Source organism: Scyliorhinus torazame, chromosome 21 (assembly GCF_047496885.1).
Source record: "Scyliorhinus torazame isolate Kashiwa2021f chromosome 21, sScyTor2.1, whole genome shotgun sequence".
NCBI classification, from domain to species: Eukaryota; Metazoa; Chordata; class Chondrichthyes; order Carcharhiniformes; family Scyliorhinidae; genus Scyliorhinus; species Scyliorhinus torazame.
The window spans coordinates 103,576,286-103,591,922 of NC_092727.1; the positions used below are offsets into that span (position 1 = coordinate 103,576,286).

General features: G+C 47.1%; 2 protein-coding genes across 2 annotated transcripts in view; one reads left to right on the top strand and one right to left on the bottom strand.

Moving 5' to 3' along the window:
• Positions 1 to 15,637, bottom strand: part of LOC140398454 (sterile alpha motif domain-containing protein 14-like) — a 495,360-nt gene that overhangs the window by 222,287 nt on the left and 257,436 nt on the right. The window lies entirely within an intron of this gene.
• The window catches only part of LOC140398717 (sterile alpha motif domain-containing protein 14-like), a 141,993-nt gene that overhangs the window by 61,700 nt on the left and 64,656 nt on the right, over positions 1 to 15,637 (top strand). Inside the window, exon 7 of the mRNA XM_072487733.1 lies at positions 1,282 to 1,465. Coding sequence (XP_072343834.1) covers positions 1,282 to 1,465 — 184 coding nt within the window. The remainder of the gene's footprint in view (positions 1 to 1,281; positions 1,466 to 15,637) is intronic.

The following is a 15,637-nucleotide window of genomic DNA, read 5'->3' on the forward strand; positions in this document are numbered from 1 at the left end:
CCAATCACCAGCACACAAAAAATGTCACCTTGGCACTGCCAACCTGGTGGTGCCTGTGCCAGCTGACAGTGCCACCTGGGCAGAACCAGGCTGGCACTGCCAGGGTCAGGATACCACCCTGCCCAAAGGGCATGCACCTGGGGGCCTCCAATTTCCTGGGAGACTCCCACGAGTGTCATTCCGCCTGGTCCCCATTTGTCAGGACCAGTGCAGAACGGCACTCACCCGGTGTCTTCAAGACAAAGGGGATATATCCCAATGCCTCAGGTACCTCGGGAATCTGCACATTAAAGTGTGACTAGCTGTCTTGCCTTAATATGCAGAGTTGATAAAAAATCTTCACGTCCACAATGGCCGGGATTTACTCGCGAGACCGCATTAGATGTCATGAGGTGTTGCGAGCCGGGTAGATCCCGGGAGCAGGGTCTCCCGGCTTTTATCAGCCATGCTGCGCTGTGGCGAGCTGCTTTTCGGGCACAGTGTAGCCGTTGCATTGCGGCCAATACGACTAACAACAGGATTGGACCATTCAGTCCCTCAAACCTGTTCGGAAATTCAATTGTATTAAGATTGATCATGCAGCTCAACTCCATTTTCCTCACCATGTCTCTTGATACACTTGCTCAACAAAAATCCGTTGACAAAAGCAAAACACAATACAATCTGAAATAAAAACAGGAAACGCTGGAATCACTCCGCAGCTCAGTCCGCATCGCTGGAGAGAGAAACAGTTTTTTGACTGTCCATCCCTCACTTGAAAGCTCCAACAACACTGTGGGTGGGATTTTCCACCCTCCCCCTGCGGAGTGTTTTCCAGTGTCAGCCATGGCTCGCCAGTGACCTTCGGCGGGCTCTTCCGGCCCCGCCGGTACGTATGACATTTTGTGTGGCTCGCACGTCCTGCTACAGCGTGTCACATTTGGCAGAACCGGAAGATCCCACAGTGGTAAGGGCTGGAAAATCCCACCCCTATCTACAGTCTTTCGTGGGGGAGAGTTCCAAATTTCTACATCTTCTTCCACATAAATGGATCAGAAAAGGTGCAGCTTACATTATGCAAGACCTGTAACACTAATCTTACTCCTCGTCTTCATGTGGCATGATACCTGTACACAGATTGGTTTTTCTACTATTTAGATTTTCTTGTGGGAATGGCGGTTTTTGTTTGCCTTCCGTTGTTCATCTTTTACTAATTTTCCGGGTTGGAGTGAAAAGGCCTTCTCATTCTCTTGTGGTTATGCTTTTCCCCTGCTCCTGACTCTCACATCTTCCTGTTTTTAGGGAATCTTTTGAAGGTCCAATCAGTATTCTGGCCTCTGCCAAGTCTGCAGTGCCACAGTTTGTGCCTTTCTCATGGTTCACGGACAGCAGCAAAGGATCAACATCCTCCAGTGGTACAATGTCACCCACTTGCTCTCCGAGGATGTCCTCCCAGGGAATCGCCCCGAAAAAGTCTGCTTCCCAGGTAGGGCCGTTGTTTGCTGTTACAATTGATTTTGGAGAGTAAGAACAGGTTTATGGGAAGTGTTACGGAAAGGAGGGGGATTTAATTTAAACAGCCCTGATCTCGCCAACCACCGCCCATCTGTAAGCAGAACGGTATTTTGATTTTACTTTCCCACTTTTATAAATGGTAGCGTATTTCCCAGCCCCTCATTTTGGGTGCGGGCCAATTTTTATGAATAATCCCACAGTTAACATAGGGAAAAATCAGAGGGTTATTCCCACATGCTTAAAATGTGAGGGGCTGGTGGGGGGTGTGGCTACGTAGCCCCCAGTGTATTCATACCATAAAAGAGGAATAGAAAAACAAAGAGTGACAGAGCAAAGATCACAGAGAAAAGACTTAGGCCGGGATTCTCCGATCCGGGTTCGCCCCGCCACACCTGCCATCGAAAACGGAGAGCTTGAAGCTCAACCAAAACTCTATTCACTGCAGCGGAACCAGAGAATCCCGCTGGTGTAAATGGATGGAGAATTCTGGCCATATTGTTTCACATGAGCCCGGAGTCCAGAATCAAAGTCTAATGGTGTACGTCCTTTCACGGGCCAGCAGGCTGAGGACTGTTGCTGCATAATTCACTTTTCCAGTAGCGGTGACTTCCAGAATGGGACAGGCATGTAGACAGGAATTAATCTTGCAGGCACTGGTATAGAAGTGCAGAAGTCCCAATAGAAAATGTGTCGATGGGGGTCAGGCATTTAAACCTGGGCAAATCTCTGGTTCTAAGCTGCTGCTTGCGAGATGGAAGATAACAGATTGTGATTTTCAGCGCCACACGGCAATGTGACATATTCCACCAGCTTGGCCGGGGGTGGGGGGAGGGGGTTGTGTCATGTGACTCCTATCTCTCCACTTTACTTTGACAAAGGATGTATATTCCTTAGTTTGTATTCTTGAGAGTGGTAATGTTTGAACCATTAAGAATTTCAAAAGAGGTTTCAGGGTCTGTGGTCCGGGTAGGTTGGAAGTCTCCATTGGCCAAACCTGACTTAAGAAATGTAAATTACCTTTGTATAGTTCTCTTGGAAGTTGGTCTTCTGCAGCTCACTGACTCATTGATGTCTCTTCCGAGATAACGAGATGATCAGCTTCTAGAAATGTCAGAAAGTTTATTTTGTTTGAATCATAGACAGCCATGATTTCAGTCATTTTAAAGTCTTTGCCCAGTTTTTAAAAAAATGATAAATTAGCCATGATGATATACATATATTTTATACAAGTACAGAGTGAGTTCTTAGTCCCCCGACTGGCAGTTCTACATGTGTAAGTTGTTGCACGTTCTACTAAAGGAACAGTTTCTCTTAAAATTTCAAAAGGTGACACTAATATTGTTGCTAAATAACCTTTAGTCTGGTGCTTAATGGTTGTGGCTAGGTATTTTAAGGATTGTGAGAAAACTGAAGCAGCAATACATAGGGTGGCACGATGGCACAGTGGTTAACACTACTGCCTGCAACGCCAGGGACCCGGAATCGATTCCAGCTTTGGGTGACTGTCTGTATGGAGTTTGCACATTCTCCCCGTGTCTGCGCGAGTTTCCTCCCACAGTCCAAAGATGTGCAGGTTAAGGGGAATAGCCATGATAAATTGACCCTTAGTGTCCAAAGGTTGGGTGAGGCTGCGGGGGATTGGGGCTGGGTGGGGTGGTCTTTCGAAGAGTTGGTGCAGACTCGATGGGCTGAATGGCCTCCTTCTGCACTGTAGGGATTCCATGATTCCATGATTAGTGTGACCAAATAAGACGCAATGCAAATGTTTGTATGTTATGACCACATATCATTTTATAATGTGTGGACAATGACATTTAGAAACAAAGCATAACAGGCACCAAGTGGTATTTATGATATGTTTGAAAATGTTGTTCTATTGTGAACATGTAGTAAATAGCATAGGAAATAAAGTATTACAGATTTTCTTTGCTATAAGTGGTGAATATTAACAGCTTTCTGGTCACAAAGATGCATTTTCTTCATGAAATATATCCTTTTGTTCAAAGGAAAAGATAAAGAAGGGGATTTGCGGCATTCCAATGTTACTGGCATAATTTCAAAGAGGTGTGATTTGCATATATCACGTTGTGTGTTTATAAGCAAAAGACAAAGATTTGCCAAACACTTTCTCGAGCAAATAATCACATCCTTCTGATAACAGGATAGAAATTAACTTCCAGTACAGGATATTTTAATCTATTATAATCCAGACATCTGTTTTGTGTTATTAACAGTGTATATCGTCCAAGTACAATTGCTTATATGGTAAGGTGAGAGTCAGTGCACTTGACAAGAGCAATGTGTGTACATGTTCTTTCTGTCTGCAAAGAACAAGGCTCTGTGTGTTAATATATGTAGTTTCCATTACATGGAAATGTGCCTGCTTCATTTTAACAAAATAAGTGATAAGAACTTGCTGGTTCATTCCTCAGAAAAATGCCTTGACCAATCAGAGACAAGCTGCCTATTTTGAATTGTCAGACAAAGCTTGGGAATTAATTGTCGGTCACCATTAACTGATGCATTCTCCATGCACGTTAGCACAGTAGTTAGCACTGTTACGTCACAGCGCCAGGGTCCCAGGTTCGATTCCCGCTTGGGTCACGGTCTGTGCGGAGTCTGCACATTCTCCCTTTGCCTGCGTGGATTTCCTCTGGGTGCTCTGGTTTCCTCCCACAAGTCCTGAAAGACGAGCTTGTTAGGTGAATTGGACATTCTGAATTCTCCCTCAGTGTACCTGAACAGGCGCCGGAGTGTGGTGGCTAGGGGATTTTCACAGTAACTTCATTGCAGTGTTAATGTAAGCCTACTTGTGACAATCATAAAGATTATTATTTTGATTAAACGTGCCAACCAATGAGCACTCTCTTCTCAGACAGTATAAACTTGTTGTTTCCTCTGACATTGGTATACTTGCGATTGTCCTGATGAGTACAAGATGAAAAACTTTGACAACATTTCTTTTTTCAGTAAGACTCAAGTTCTATACTATCAAACGATTGTATGTCCTATTATTTTGCCTGATTGGGCTGGTTTCTGAGTGTTTGTGATTATTTAAATGATTTTCATCAGAAACCTGAACTATAATGTACCTAGCACAATTACAAACACATTTTGGATGCAATTTCCCGATTGCGCCCAAAGTAGAAACTCTACCCGGTGAATGTACAGAGTTGCAGGGGTAATTTTTGGAATGCTTGGGGATGTAATTAATGAAAGTCTCATCACGCAATTCCCTTCTGGCCAGAAGTTTCTACTCTTGTTTTCGTCGGCAGAGAACGGCGGGGGTGGAAGTTCTCGCGAGAAAACAAAAGCGGGTTTCACGCCGACGTGAATGTGTGACGTGATTGTTCTTTCCTGCCATCGGGGGCGCATTTTCGGAGGTTCAATGTTGGGAGCATCTTTTGATTACACTATCTGTACCTAAATCATCCCCTCCCCAACCTCACCGCATAAAGAAGTCCATTGACATCGCCATGACATCGGACGTCGTGAAACCCCACTGGCCTCCCAAGGAGTGCACCTGACGAGCATACCTTCCAGAGGGTCACAGCTGAGTGTATCGCTCAGAGGGGGCGAGGGTCACGCCTGGGCACTTCGCAGGCACCACTCAGCTGCTACACCCAGCACTGTCTGGGCAATGCCCCCTGTGCCAACAGACTACTAATATGGTGTATTTTAACCTGCCTGAATAGTACAAAAATTGCTTGACAGGGTCTTCTTCACAGTAAGACTTAGAAGAGTGCTGAACAACATATCCATTCAAAGTGATTGAAGTAATCAGCACCATTCTGGTGCTCTTTGTATGGAAGAAAATATAACTACCCTCGTATCTATTTTACGTTGATAGAATTTTAAACATTCAATAAGATATTGGATTCACCAGTTTTAAACTGCATTCAACCACAGCATGTCCCAAGGGTTGCTTTCTGTGCTCACAATATTGGTTAAATATGCTAAGATGATTCCTTTTCAAAAATTAATGAAGCCTATGGAAATGTTAGCACCACTTATGACTATGTATTGAATACACTTCGCTGCAGTTTGCCAAATATCCTTACTTTGAGCTCAATTATAAAATATTGTATGAATGCACATGGAATGTGTGCAAAGTCATATGAACCAGTAAGAGACGATTGCTTTCTAACAAAACTGTAAATCAATCTCTTTACACAGATTGGACAGATTCGAAGGTGGTGGGCACTCTGTCAATTACCTACCCAACCCATGGAGGTGAAAATTGCCGTCCGTCTTCTTTATAAATAACGCACTAGATCTGTCCTCAAGAATGAAACACACTTAAAGACATAAGAATCTCTATGGAATGAGGCCTGTATGGTGGTTGGGATAAATCTCATGTTGGTGGGGGGAGTTGGATTAAGGGTCTTGTGTTTGTTTGGGAATCAGGAGCATTGTGGCTACGTGTGAGATTTGGAGGCCTTGCAATGGGATGGTGACGAATCAAGGGGAAAGTCTTTGGAAAAAGGATGGAGAGGGAGGAAGGGGACGGGATGAAGGCTACTCAGAGAGACACCATGAGCAAGAGGTAGGTCTGAAGACATTTACCTCCCAAATTCACTGAGCCATTACATTTATTATAATTCTTAGAGGTGGTAATGAGAAGGATAGATAAAGGGGAACCAGAAAATGTAATATACTTGGATTTCCAAAAAGGTTTTCAATGAGGTACTACAAAAAGGCTACTTAATAAGGTAATAGCCCATGGTGTTGGGGGCAGTATATCAGCATGGCTAGAGGATTGGCTTACTAATGGAAGACAAAGTTTTGGGATAAGAGATGTATTTTCAAGATGGCAAACTGCAACTAGTGCAGTACCACAGGGTACTGGGTACAATGTATATTAATGACTTGGGTGAGGGAAGTGAATGTACAATTACCAAGTTTGTGGATGGCACAAAAATAGGTGGGGAGGCAAATGGTGACGATGCCACAAAGAGCCTACAGAAGGATATCGACAGGTTAAGTGAATGGGCAAAAACTTGGCAGATGCAATATAATGTAGGAAAATGTGAAGTTATGCACTTTGGTAGGAAGAATAATGGAGCTGAATATTATTGAAATGGAGAAAGACTGTTGAAATTTGCACCACAAAGGGATTTGTGGGGTCCTCATGCATAAATCACAAAAAGCTAGCAAACAGGTTCAGCAAGTAATAAGGAAGGCAAATGGAATGCTGGGCTTTATTTCAAATTTTAGCATAAAAATAGGGAAGTTCTGCTAAAACTATAAAACTATACAATTAGACCACACCTTGTCCCCTATTCTAAGGAAAGATATATTGCCACTGGAGGCTGTCCAGAGAAGGTGTACTAGGTTGATCCCGGTATGGAGAGATTTTCTTATGAGGAGAGGTTAAGTAGGTTGTGCCTATACACATTAGAGTTTAGAAGTATGAGAGGTGACCTTATTGAGACATATAGGATTCTCAGGGGGCTTGACAGTGTAGATGCTGAGAAGATGTTTCCTCCTATGAGAGAGTCTGGGACCAAAGGGCATAATCTCAGAATAAGAGGTCTTCCATTTAAGACAGAGATGAGGAGGAATTTCTTCCCTCAGAGGGCAGTGAATCTGTGGAATTCTTTACCGCATTGGGCTGCAAAGGCTGGGCTGTTAAGTATGTTAAAGGCTGAGCTAGATATATTTTTAATCAGTAAAGGAATCAACACATTTTCCCATGTCTGCGTGGGTCTCACCCCCACAACCCCAAAAGATGTGCAGGGTAGGTGAATTGGCCACACTAAATTGCCACTTTATTTGAAAAAAGATAATTGGGTACTCTAGATTTATTTTTTGAAGAGTAAAGGATCCGAGGGATATTGGGGCAAGGCGGGAAAGTGGAGTTGAGGATTATATCAGATCAGGTCAGTCATGGTACCATTGACTGATCATTGGTATTATTGAACGGTGGAGCAGACTCGATGGGCCGAATGGCCTACTTCTGCTCCAAAGTCTTATGGCCTTCCAGCCTGATGACAATGAGGCTTCATGGGAGGACCGATTTTTCAAACTTTAACTCTTCCTCCCACCCACCACCAGCCAACCCAGACTCCCCTGTTTTTGGAATTAAATTCAGGCCATTGAATACAAAAGGGGCATCAAAAAGCTGCATGACTTTGGAGAGAGAGAGGAGCCATAAAACACGACGAGACGATGCTGTCAACGCGGATTCCCCGTTGCTCACATCCTCCGCTGCCAGGCAACCGGCAGCTGGCAAGTCGGCATCGGCAGGAACAGAGGATCCCGCCAGCAGGAACGGCTGGAAAATCCCATCATGAACTGAACAGTGACATAGATCATAGAATTGATGATCATAGATCATAGAATTTACAGTGCAGAAGGAGGCCATTCGGCCCATCGAGTCTGCACCGGCTCTTGGAAAGAGCACCCTACCCAAGCCCACACCTCCACCTTATTCCCATAACCCAGTAACCCCACCTGACACAAAGGGCGATATTTGGATACTAAGGGCAATTTAGCATGGCCAATCCACCTAACCTGCACATCTTTGGACTGTGGGAGGAAACCAGAACACCCGGAGGAAACCCACGCAGACACAGGGAGAACGTGCAGACTCCGCACAGACAGTGACACAAGCCGGGAATCGAATCCGGGATATCAAAGGGTAGATTGTAGGCAATTGGCTGATGAGTATTTTTCTAAGCAATGGCAAATTAAACAGATAAAGGGCGTGATTCTCCAACCTCGTTTCTTGCCACCCCGCTGCAAGCGAGAATGTCAAATTTGCATTCCAGCCAAAACTCCATTCACTTTCAGCCGGGTCGGAAGAATCGCTGGGGGGGGGGGGGGGGGGGGGGGGGGGGGGGGTGAATCCCGCCCCCGCCGGCCGCCGAATTCTCCGGAACCGAAAATTCGGTGGGGGCGGGAATCGCGCCGCGCCGGTCGGCGCCCCCCCTCCCCTCCCCCCCCTCCCCTCCCCCTCCCCCTCCCCCCCTCTCCCCCTCCCCTCCCCTCCCCCTCCCACCCCTCCCCTCCCCCCCCTCCCCCCTCCCCACCCCCTCCCCCCCCATCCCGGCGATTCTCCGGCCCATATTTAGGCCCATCCCTCGTAACACTGGGGACAGGTACAACTTCAGTATGTAGTGACACTTGGTGTTTGCATACTGGGGGTCCACACACAGCTTGATGCAGCTGCACACAAAGGTGGCCATCAGGATGAGTGAGACATTGGGTACGTTTTTCCCTCCCTTATCCAGAGGTTTGTACATGGTGTCCCTTCGGACACGGTCCATCTTGGATCTCCAGATGAATTTGAAGATGGCCTGGGTGACTGCTGCGGCGTAGGGTCGGGTAATGGACCAGACCTGTGCTACGTACAGTAACACCGAGAGTGCCTCACACCTGATGACCAGGGTTTTGCCCGCAATGGAGAGGGAGCGTTGCTCCCACCTGCCCAGTTTCTGTCTTACCTTGGCGATGCTCTCCTCCCAGTTTTTGGTGCAATCCCTGGCCACTCCGAACCATATCCCCAGCATCTTCAGGTAATCTGACCTGACGGTGAAGGGGACAAAGGACCGGTCGGCCCAGTTCCCAAAGAACATGGCCTCGCTCTTGCCGCGGTTTACCTTGGCTCCTGAGGCCAGTTCAAACTGGTCGCAGGCGTTCAAAAGCCTGCGTACAGACGTGGGATCTGAGCAGAAGACGTCGACGTCGTCCATATATAGGGAGGCCTTAACTTGCACGCCTCCGCTGCCTGGGATCGTCACACCTCTTATACCCGGATCCTTCCTGATGGACTCGGCAAAAGGTTCTATGCAGCACACAAACAGGGCCGAGGAGAGAGGGCAGCCCTGCCTGACTCCAGATTTGATCTGGAACTTTTCTGATTCCCACCCATTGATTGAGACTGCGCTATAGATGTTTGTGTAGAGCAGTTTTATCCAATTGCGAATTCCCTCCCCAACCCCCATTTTGGAGAGCACATCCATCATGTAGGTGTGCGATATTCTGCCAAAAGCCTTCTCCTGGTCAAGGCTGATGAGGCAGGTGTCCACCTTCCTGTCCTGCACGTAGGCGATCGTATCCCTGAGTAGAGCGAGGCTATCAGAGATCTTCCTGCCGGGTACAGCACAGGTCTGGTCAGGGTGGATCACCGACTCCAGAGCAGACCTGACCCGATTGGCGGTGAGCTTGGCTAGAATTTTATAATCCACATTCAACAGTGAAATGGGGCGCCAATTTCGAATTTCTTCCCTTTCCCTCTTCTGCTTGTAGATGAGGATGATGATGCCTTTCCTCGTGGATTCTGGCATGCTGCCGTCCAGAAGCATACTCGCGTACACTTCCAGCAGGTCTGGGCCCATCCAGTCCCACAGAGCCGAATACAACTCAACCGGTAAGCCGTCGCTTCCGGGAGTTTTACTCGTCTCGAAGGATCTAACGGCCTTCGTCAGCTCTTCCAGGGTTTGCGGTTTGTCCAGGTTTTCCCGCTCGCTGTCGCCTAAGACCTCCGTGATAGACGACAGGAAGGTCTGAGAAACAGTGTTATCTGTTGGCTTCAGATCATACAGTCTGGCATAAAAGGATTTGCTTATCCTCAGGATGTCAGACTGCGATGACTTTACAGAGCCATCTTCTTCCTTCAGGCTGCTGATCACAGAGGTCCCTCTGTGCACCTTTTGGAAGAAGAAGCGTGAGCACTTTTCGTCCTGCTCCACGGAGCGGACTCTGGAACGGAAGATAAGCTTCGAGGCCTCCGAGGTGTATAGTGAGGCTTGCTGGCTCTTCACCTCTTGGATATCCTCCTTGACATCAACCCCCATCGACTGCAGCTGAAGCAAATTCTGCATACTTTTTTGGAGCCTGGACATGGCCCCTCGTCTCTCTCCCTCACCTTTCGAATGCCTTTGAGGATGAAAAACCTTTTGATGTTCCCCTTGATTGCTTCCCACCAGAGATGTGGAGACTCAAAGAGGGGTTTCTCGGTTCTCCAACCTTTGTAATCCCTTTTAAGTTCCTCGAGGTTCTCTGGAGTCAACAATTTTACATTCAGCTTCCATGTCCCCCTGCCCACCCCCTGGTCTTCCTGCAGGTGGCAGTCGGCCAGTAGGAGGCAGTGGTCAGAGAAGAACACCATCTTAATGATGGTGGACCTGACCGTGAAAGCACGGGACACAAAGAAGAAGTCTATCCTGGAGCGGACGGACCTGTCTGGCCGTGACCATGTGTATCTACGCTGCGCTCCGTCTGCAGGGTTGCTGAAGACGTCGAGCAGCTTGGCGTCTTTTACCGTTTCCTTCAGGAGTCTGGATGCAGCATCTAGTTTGCTATTGGCTCCGCTGGATCGTCCAGCCTCATCGATGATGCAGTTGTAGTCACCGCCCAGAATGACAGGCATGGAGGTGGCCAACAGCAGCGGGAGTTGCTGAAGGACTGGCAGCTGCTCACTCCTCACGGCCGGGGCTTACACGTTAATGAGTCTGAGAGGGACGTTTTTGTATTTAACGTCTGCTACAAGGAGGCGTCCACCCACTTCCTCCTTAACGTCGGAGATGGTGAAGTTGCCTCCCCCCAGCAGGATACCCAGGCCGGAGGAACGACAGTATTTTCCTCCTGACAGATGGATGGCCCGTGGGAATTGCTGAGGTGAGGAATTCCGCACTCCTACAGGAACAGTAGGTCGGCTTTCACGTTTGCTAAGTCGCCTAGTGTGGCTACACACCGCAAAGTATCTTTTATGCTTCGCACATTAATAGATGCAATTTTAAACCCCATTTTAAAAAGGTAGGTTTACCAGTCTCAGAGTCCAGAGTCTATGTATTTGGATGTTCCAGCTGTTGAATGCTCCCCAGCACAGTTACAGGGATGAGAAAGCTGTCCTGGTCCGCACTGGGCCCGTGAACTCGACGGGGATGCATTGGGGAGGTCGTGTAGCCCTGGTGTCCGTCGTGGCATTCAGTGGGTGTTGGGGTTGCAGGCCGGTTTTCGCCTGGGTTGTTGCTGCTTGTTAATTTCTGGAGTTGGTCTGTGACCTTATTTTTAATGTCTGGCGTTTGGTGTCTGTTGGTCATATTGCTGATCCCATCCACTAGAGGTTGACGATCTCGACGTGCTTTATTTCCTTCCCTGTCCATGGTGTGGCGGGTCTGTGCATCCCATTCTACATTGGTACTTTGCCTCATTATTTGAGGCCGATTCTTGTCTGGTTTTTCCTCATCGGAGGAGGTGCCGGCGCTAAGCCCGCTGACTGAAAGGTGCGCTTTTTGCCATTCCCCATCGGGGGTTTCGTCAGTTCATTTTTTTGTTTCCTCTTTCGTTTGTCCCTGTTCACCGTTTCCCAGGGCTCTTGATTCTTCGTTCCGTCCTCTTCCATTGAGGCTTCCTCATCAGATGAGGTTGGGGTTGAGTTGTCAGGTTGAGCTGGGGCCTCCACTTTTTGTTGAGGGCCCTTCTGTTGATTTTCAGCATTCTGTGCTGTGGTGTCTTTGTCGATGGAGGGTGCATGAACCTCCTCTGTGGTCGCCTTTTTGACTCCGTCGCTGATGATTTGTGCGTACGTTGCCCCGCGTTTCTGGCAGGCCTTGTAAAGATGGCCGGCCTCCCCACACAGGTTGCAGCACTTGTCTTCCTTGCAGTCCTTTGTCATGTGTCCCTCCTGCCTGCAGTTTTTGCAGAAGGTGACATTGCAGTTGGCGGCAACATGCCCCGTCTTGCCACAGGTGCGGCATACACGTGGCTGTCCCACGTAGTAGAGATAGCCTCGATTTCCTCCAATGGCGAAACTGGAGGGGGATGCAGGATGGTTCCGTCGCCGTCTGTTCTCAGAGTCACCTTGACCTGGTGCACACTTGTCCAGATGCCAAAGGTGTCCTTCAGTTGCACGCTGTTACTTTTCAGCTCAACGTACCTGGCGAGGAACGTGAGCACATCAGACACGGGGACGTGGGGGTTGTACGTGTGCAGTATAACAACCCGGTTTTGCTGTGATGGTAGCGTAAACAGAGGCTCCGCAGTCAGGATAGACAGAGGGCTCTGGTTACCTTTTTCCTTGAACACGTTCAAGTATTTGATGCAAGCGGCGACACTCTTGAAGGTGACGTCAAAATATCCATTGTTGGGGAAGTCTTGCAAGCAGAAGATATCTGTTGCTTGAAACCCGCAGCACTCGAGCAGCACCCGCTTCACGAAGAAATTGCGGTCCACGGGTGACTCCCCTTCCGGCTTCTTCGCTGTGACTCGGACAGTGTTTCGCACTCCCCAGCCTGGTGGTCGGGATGCAGCTGCAGCCATAGCTCACACGTTGAGTCTAAACTGTATCGGCGTTAGGCCCAAACCAGAGGCTTAGACCAGCATGTAGATCCACCAATAGCAGCAGAGCTCTCAACGTTTCCTCTTCGACGACTTTAATCCCTCCGTGTCCTCCAATCCACGATCGACATCAAAATGCTCTTAGCCAAAAGATCACGGTTTCACCCCTGCCCATTTGTGGGGACTAGTGCTGAATGGTGCTCGCCTGAGGTCTCTGAGGTGAAGGGGTTGAAACCCAAAGCCTCAGGTACCTCAGGAATCTGCACATTAGAGTGAGGCTTACTCCCTCGCCCTAAAATGCAGATTAGCTGAAATGTGATCCCACCCATTGTGGGCGGGATTCACATCACAACGCTTGCAAGATTGCATTGAATATTGTGAATACCGGGAGCGGGGTCTCCCAGCTTTCAACGGCCATGCTGTGCCACAGCAAGCTGCTTTTCCAGAGCAGCATGACCTTTGGATCACACCCAAGTGGTTGCTTGTGGGAGTAGTTTATAGGCCCCTCAACAGTAGCTACATGGTAGGACAGGGTATACAAGAAGAAATAAATAGGGTGTGTAAGAAAGGAATTGCAATAATCATGGGTGACTTTAATCTAAATGTAGATTGGGTGAATCAGATTGGCAAATATAGGCTGGGTGATGAATTCAGAGCTAGATTCAGGACAATTTGTCAGAGCAGTACATTGTAGAGCAAACTAGGGAACAGGCTATTCTGTGCCTGGTATTGATCAATGAGACAGAATTGATCAATAACCTCATAGTAAAGCCGCCTCAAGGCAATAGTGATCATAACTGGATAGAATTTCATAGTCAGTTTGAATGGGAAAAGCGTGAACCAAGACTAGTGTTTTAAACCTAAATACAGGTAATTATAAGCATATAAAAGCAGATCTAGTCAAAGTGAATTGGGAAACTAGATTAAAAGGTAAGACAGTAGGGTGGCATGCAGCGCAGTGGTTAGCACTGGGACTACGGCGCTGAGGACCCGTTTTGAATCCCGGCTCTGGGTCACTGTATGTGTGGAGTTTGCACATTCTCGCCGTGTCTGCGTGGGTTTCACCCAAAGATGTGCAGGTTAGGTGGATTGGCCATGCAAAATTGTCCCTTAATTGAAAAAAATAATAATTGGGTACTCTAAATTTATTTAAAAATAAGTAGGACAGCAGTGATTCAGTGGCAAACGTTTAAGGAGATATCAAATAACCCCCAGCAAAGAAAGACTCTTTGATAAGGATGTATCATCTGTGGTTGAATTACAAGGTTAAGGATATTATGAAATTGAATGAAGCATTGCACAAGTCTGCAAAGACGAGCGGCAGGTCAGAAGATTGGTTAAATTTTAAAAACAAGCATAGAATGACTAAAAAACAAAAAGAGGAAGAAAGAAGAGGAACTTGTTTAGTCATAGAAAGCAGATAATGAGTTCTGCAAATGTTTAAATAGAAAAAGAGTAACTAAAGTGTGCAATTATGCTCCAGATAGTGAGTCTGTAGAATCTTCATGGAAAACCAGGAAACGGCAGGGTTTATGAACAGATATTTGTGTGTGTCTTCACTGTAGAGGTTTGAACAGGTTGGGTCTATACCTAAAAAAGTTTTTTTTCAAAAAATATACTTTATTCATAAAATCTCTAATAAACATTACAGAACATTTTGAATTGTTGTGACTACATTTTCATCAGAGTTACATATTCACTTGACTTTCTTACATTCAATTGGGATGACATTCTACACATTTCCCTGTTTACTTTACAATTCTTTCGTAAGTATTTACATCGTCATGCTTATTTCAATACTTTTGTACATTGGAGTGTTAATGACCCAGACAGAGGTGGTTTTACACTGTTACCCGCTCCTCGGTGTACATTTGCTGGTAAGACCTTACACAGTGGCCTTTCCCCATTGCGCCTTGGCGGCAGCTGCCCCATGCTTGAGAGCATCTCTCAGCACTTAGTCCTGGACCTTGGACTGTGCCAGTCTGCAGCACTCGGTCGAGGACAATTCTTTGCAGGGAAGATCAGCAAGCTTCAGGCAGACCAAAGAGCGTCTTTCACCGAGTTGATGACCTTCCAGCAGCAGTCGATGTTTGTCTCGGTGTGTGTCCCTGGAAACAGTGCGTAGAGCACAGAGTCCTGTGTCACAGAGCTGCTCGGGATGAACCTTGACAAGTACCACTGCATCTCTCTCCAGACCTTCTTTGCAAAGGCACATTCCACAAGGAGGTGGGTGACCGTCTCATCTACCCTGCAGCAACTCTGATGGCAGCGTGCAATGGTGCTGAGCCTTCGGGTGTACATGAAGAATCTGACGGGGAGGACCCTTCTCACCACCAGCCAAGCAAGGTCTTGGTGCTTGTTTGACAGTTCTGGTGGTGAGGCGTTCTGCCAGATGACTGTGACAGTCTGCTCAGGGAACTATCCAACATCCTCCACAGTCTCCTTTTCCCTGAGGGCCTCGAGGATATTACGTGCTGACCACTGCTTCATTGCCATGTGGTCAAAGGTGTTTTTCTGAAAAAATACCGAAAAGAGTTTAGAAGACTGAGGTGATCTTATAGAAACATATAAGATAATGAAGGGATTCAATGGGGTGGGATACCAGGAGGATATTTCCACTTGTGGGAGAGACTAGAAACAGAGGACACAGTTTAAAAACAAGATGTCTAGCATTCAAGATGAAAATGAGGAGAACCTCTTTCTTTTAAATGCTTGTTAATACGTGGAATTCTCTTTCCCAGAGAACAGTAGTGGATTGAAATTATACAGAACAGAGTTAGATAGAGTTCTGATAGTCAGTAGTACCTCAGGAATCTGCATATTAAAATGAGACTAGCTGTCTTGCTTTAATATGTAG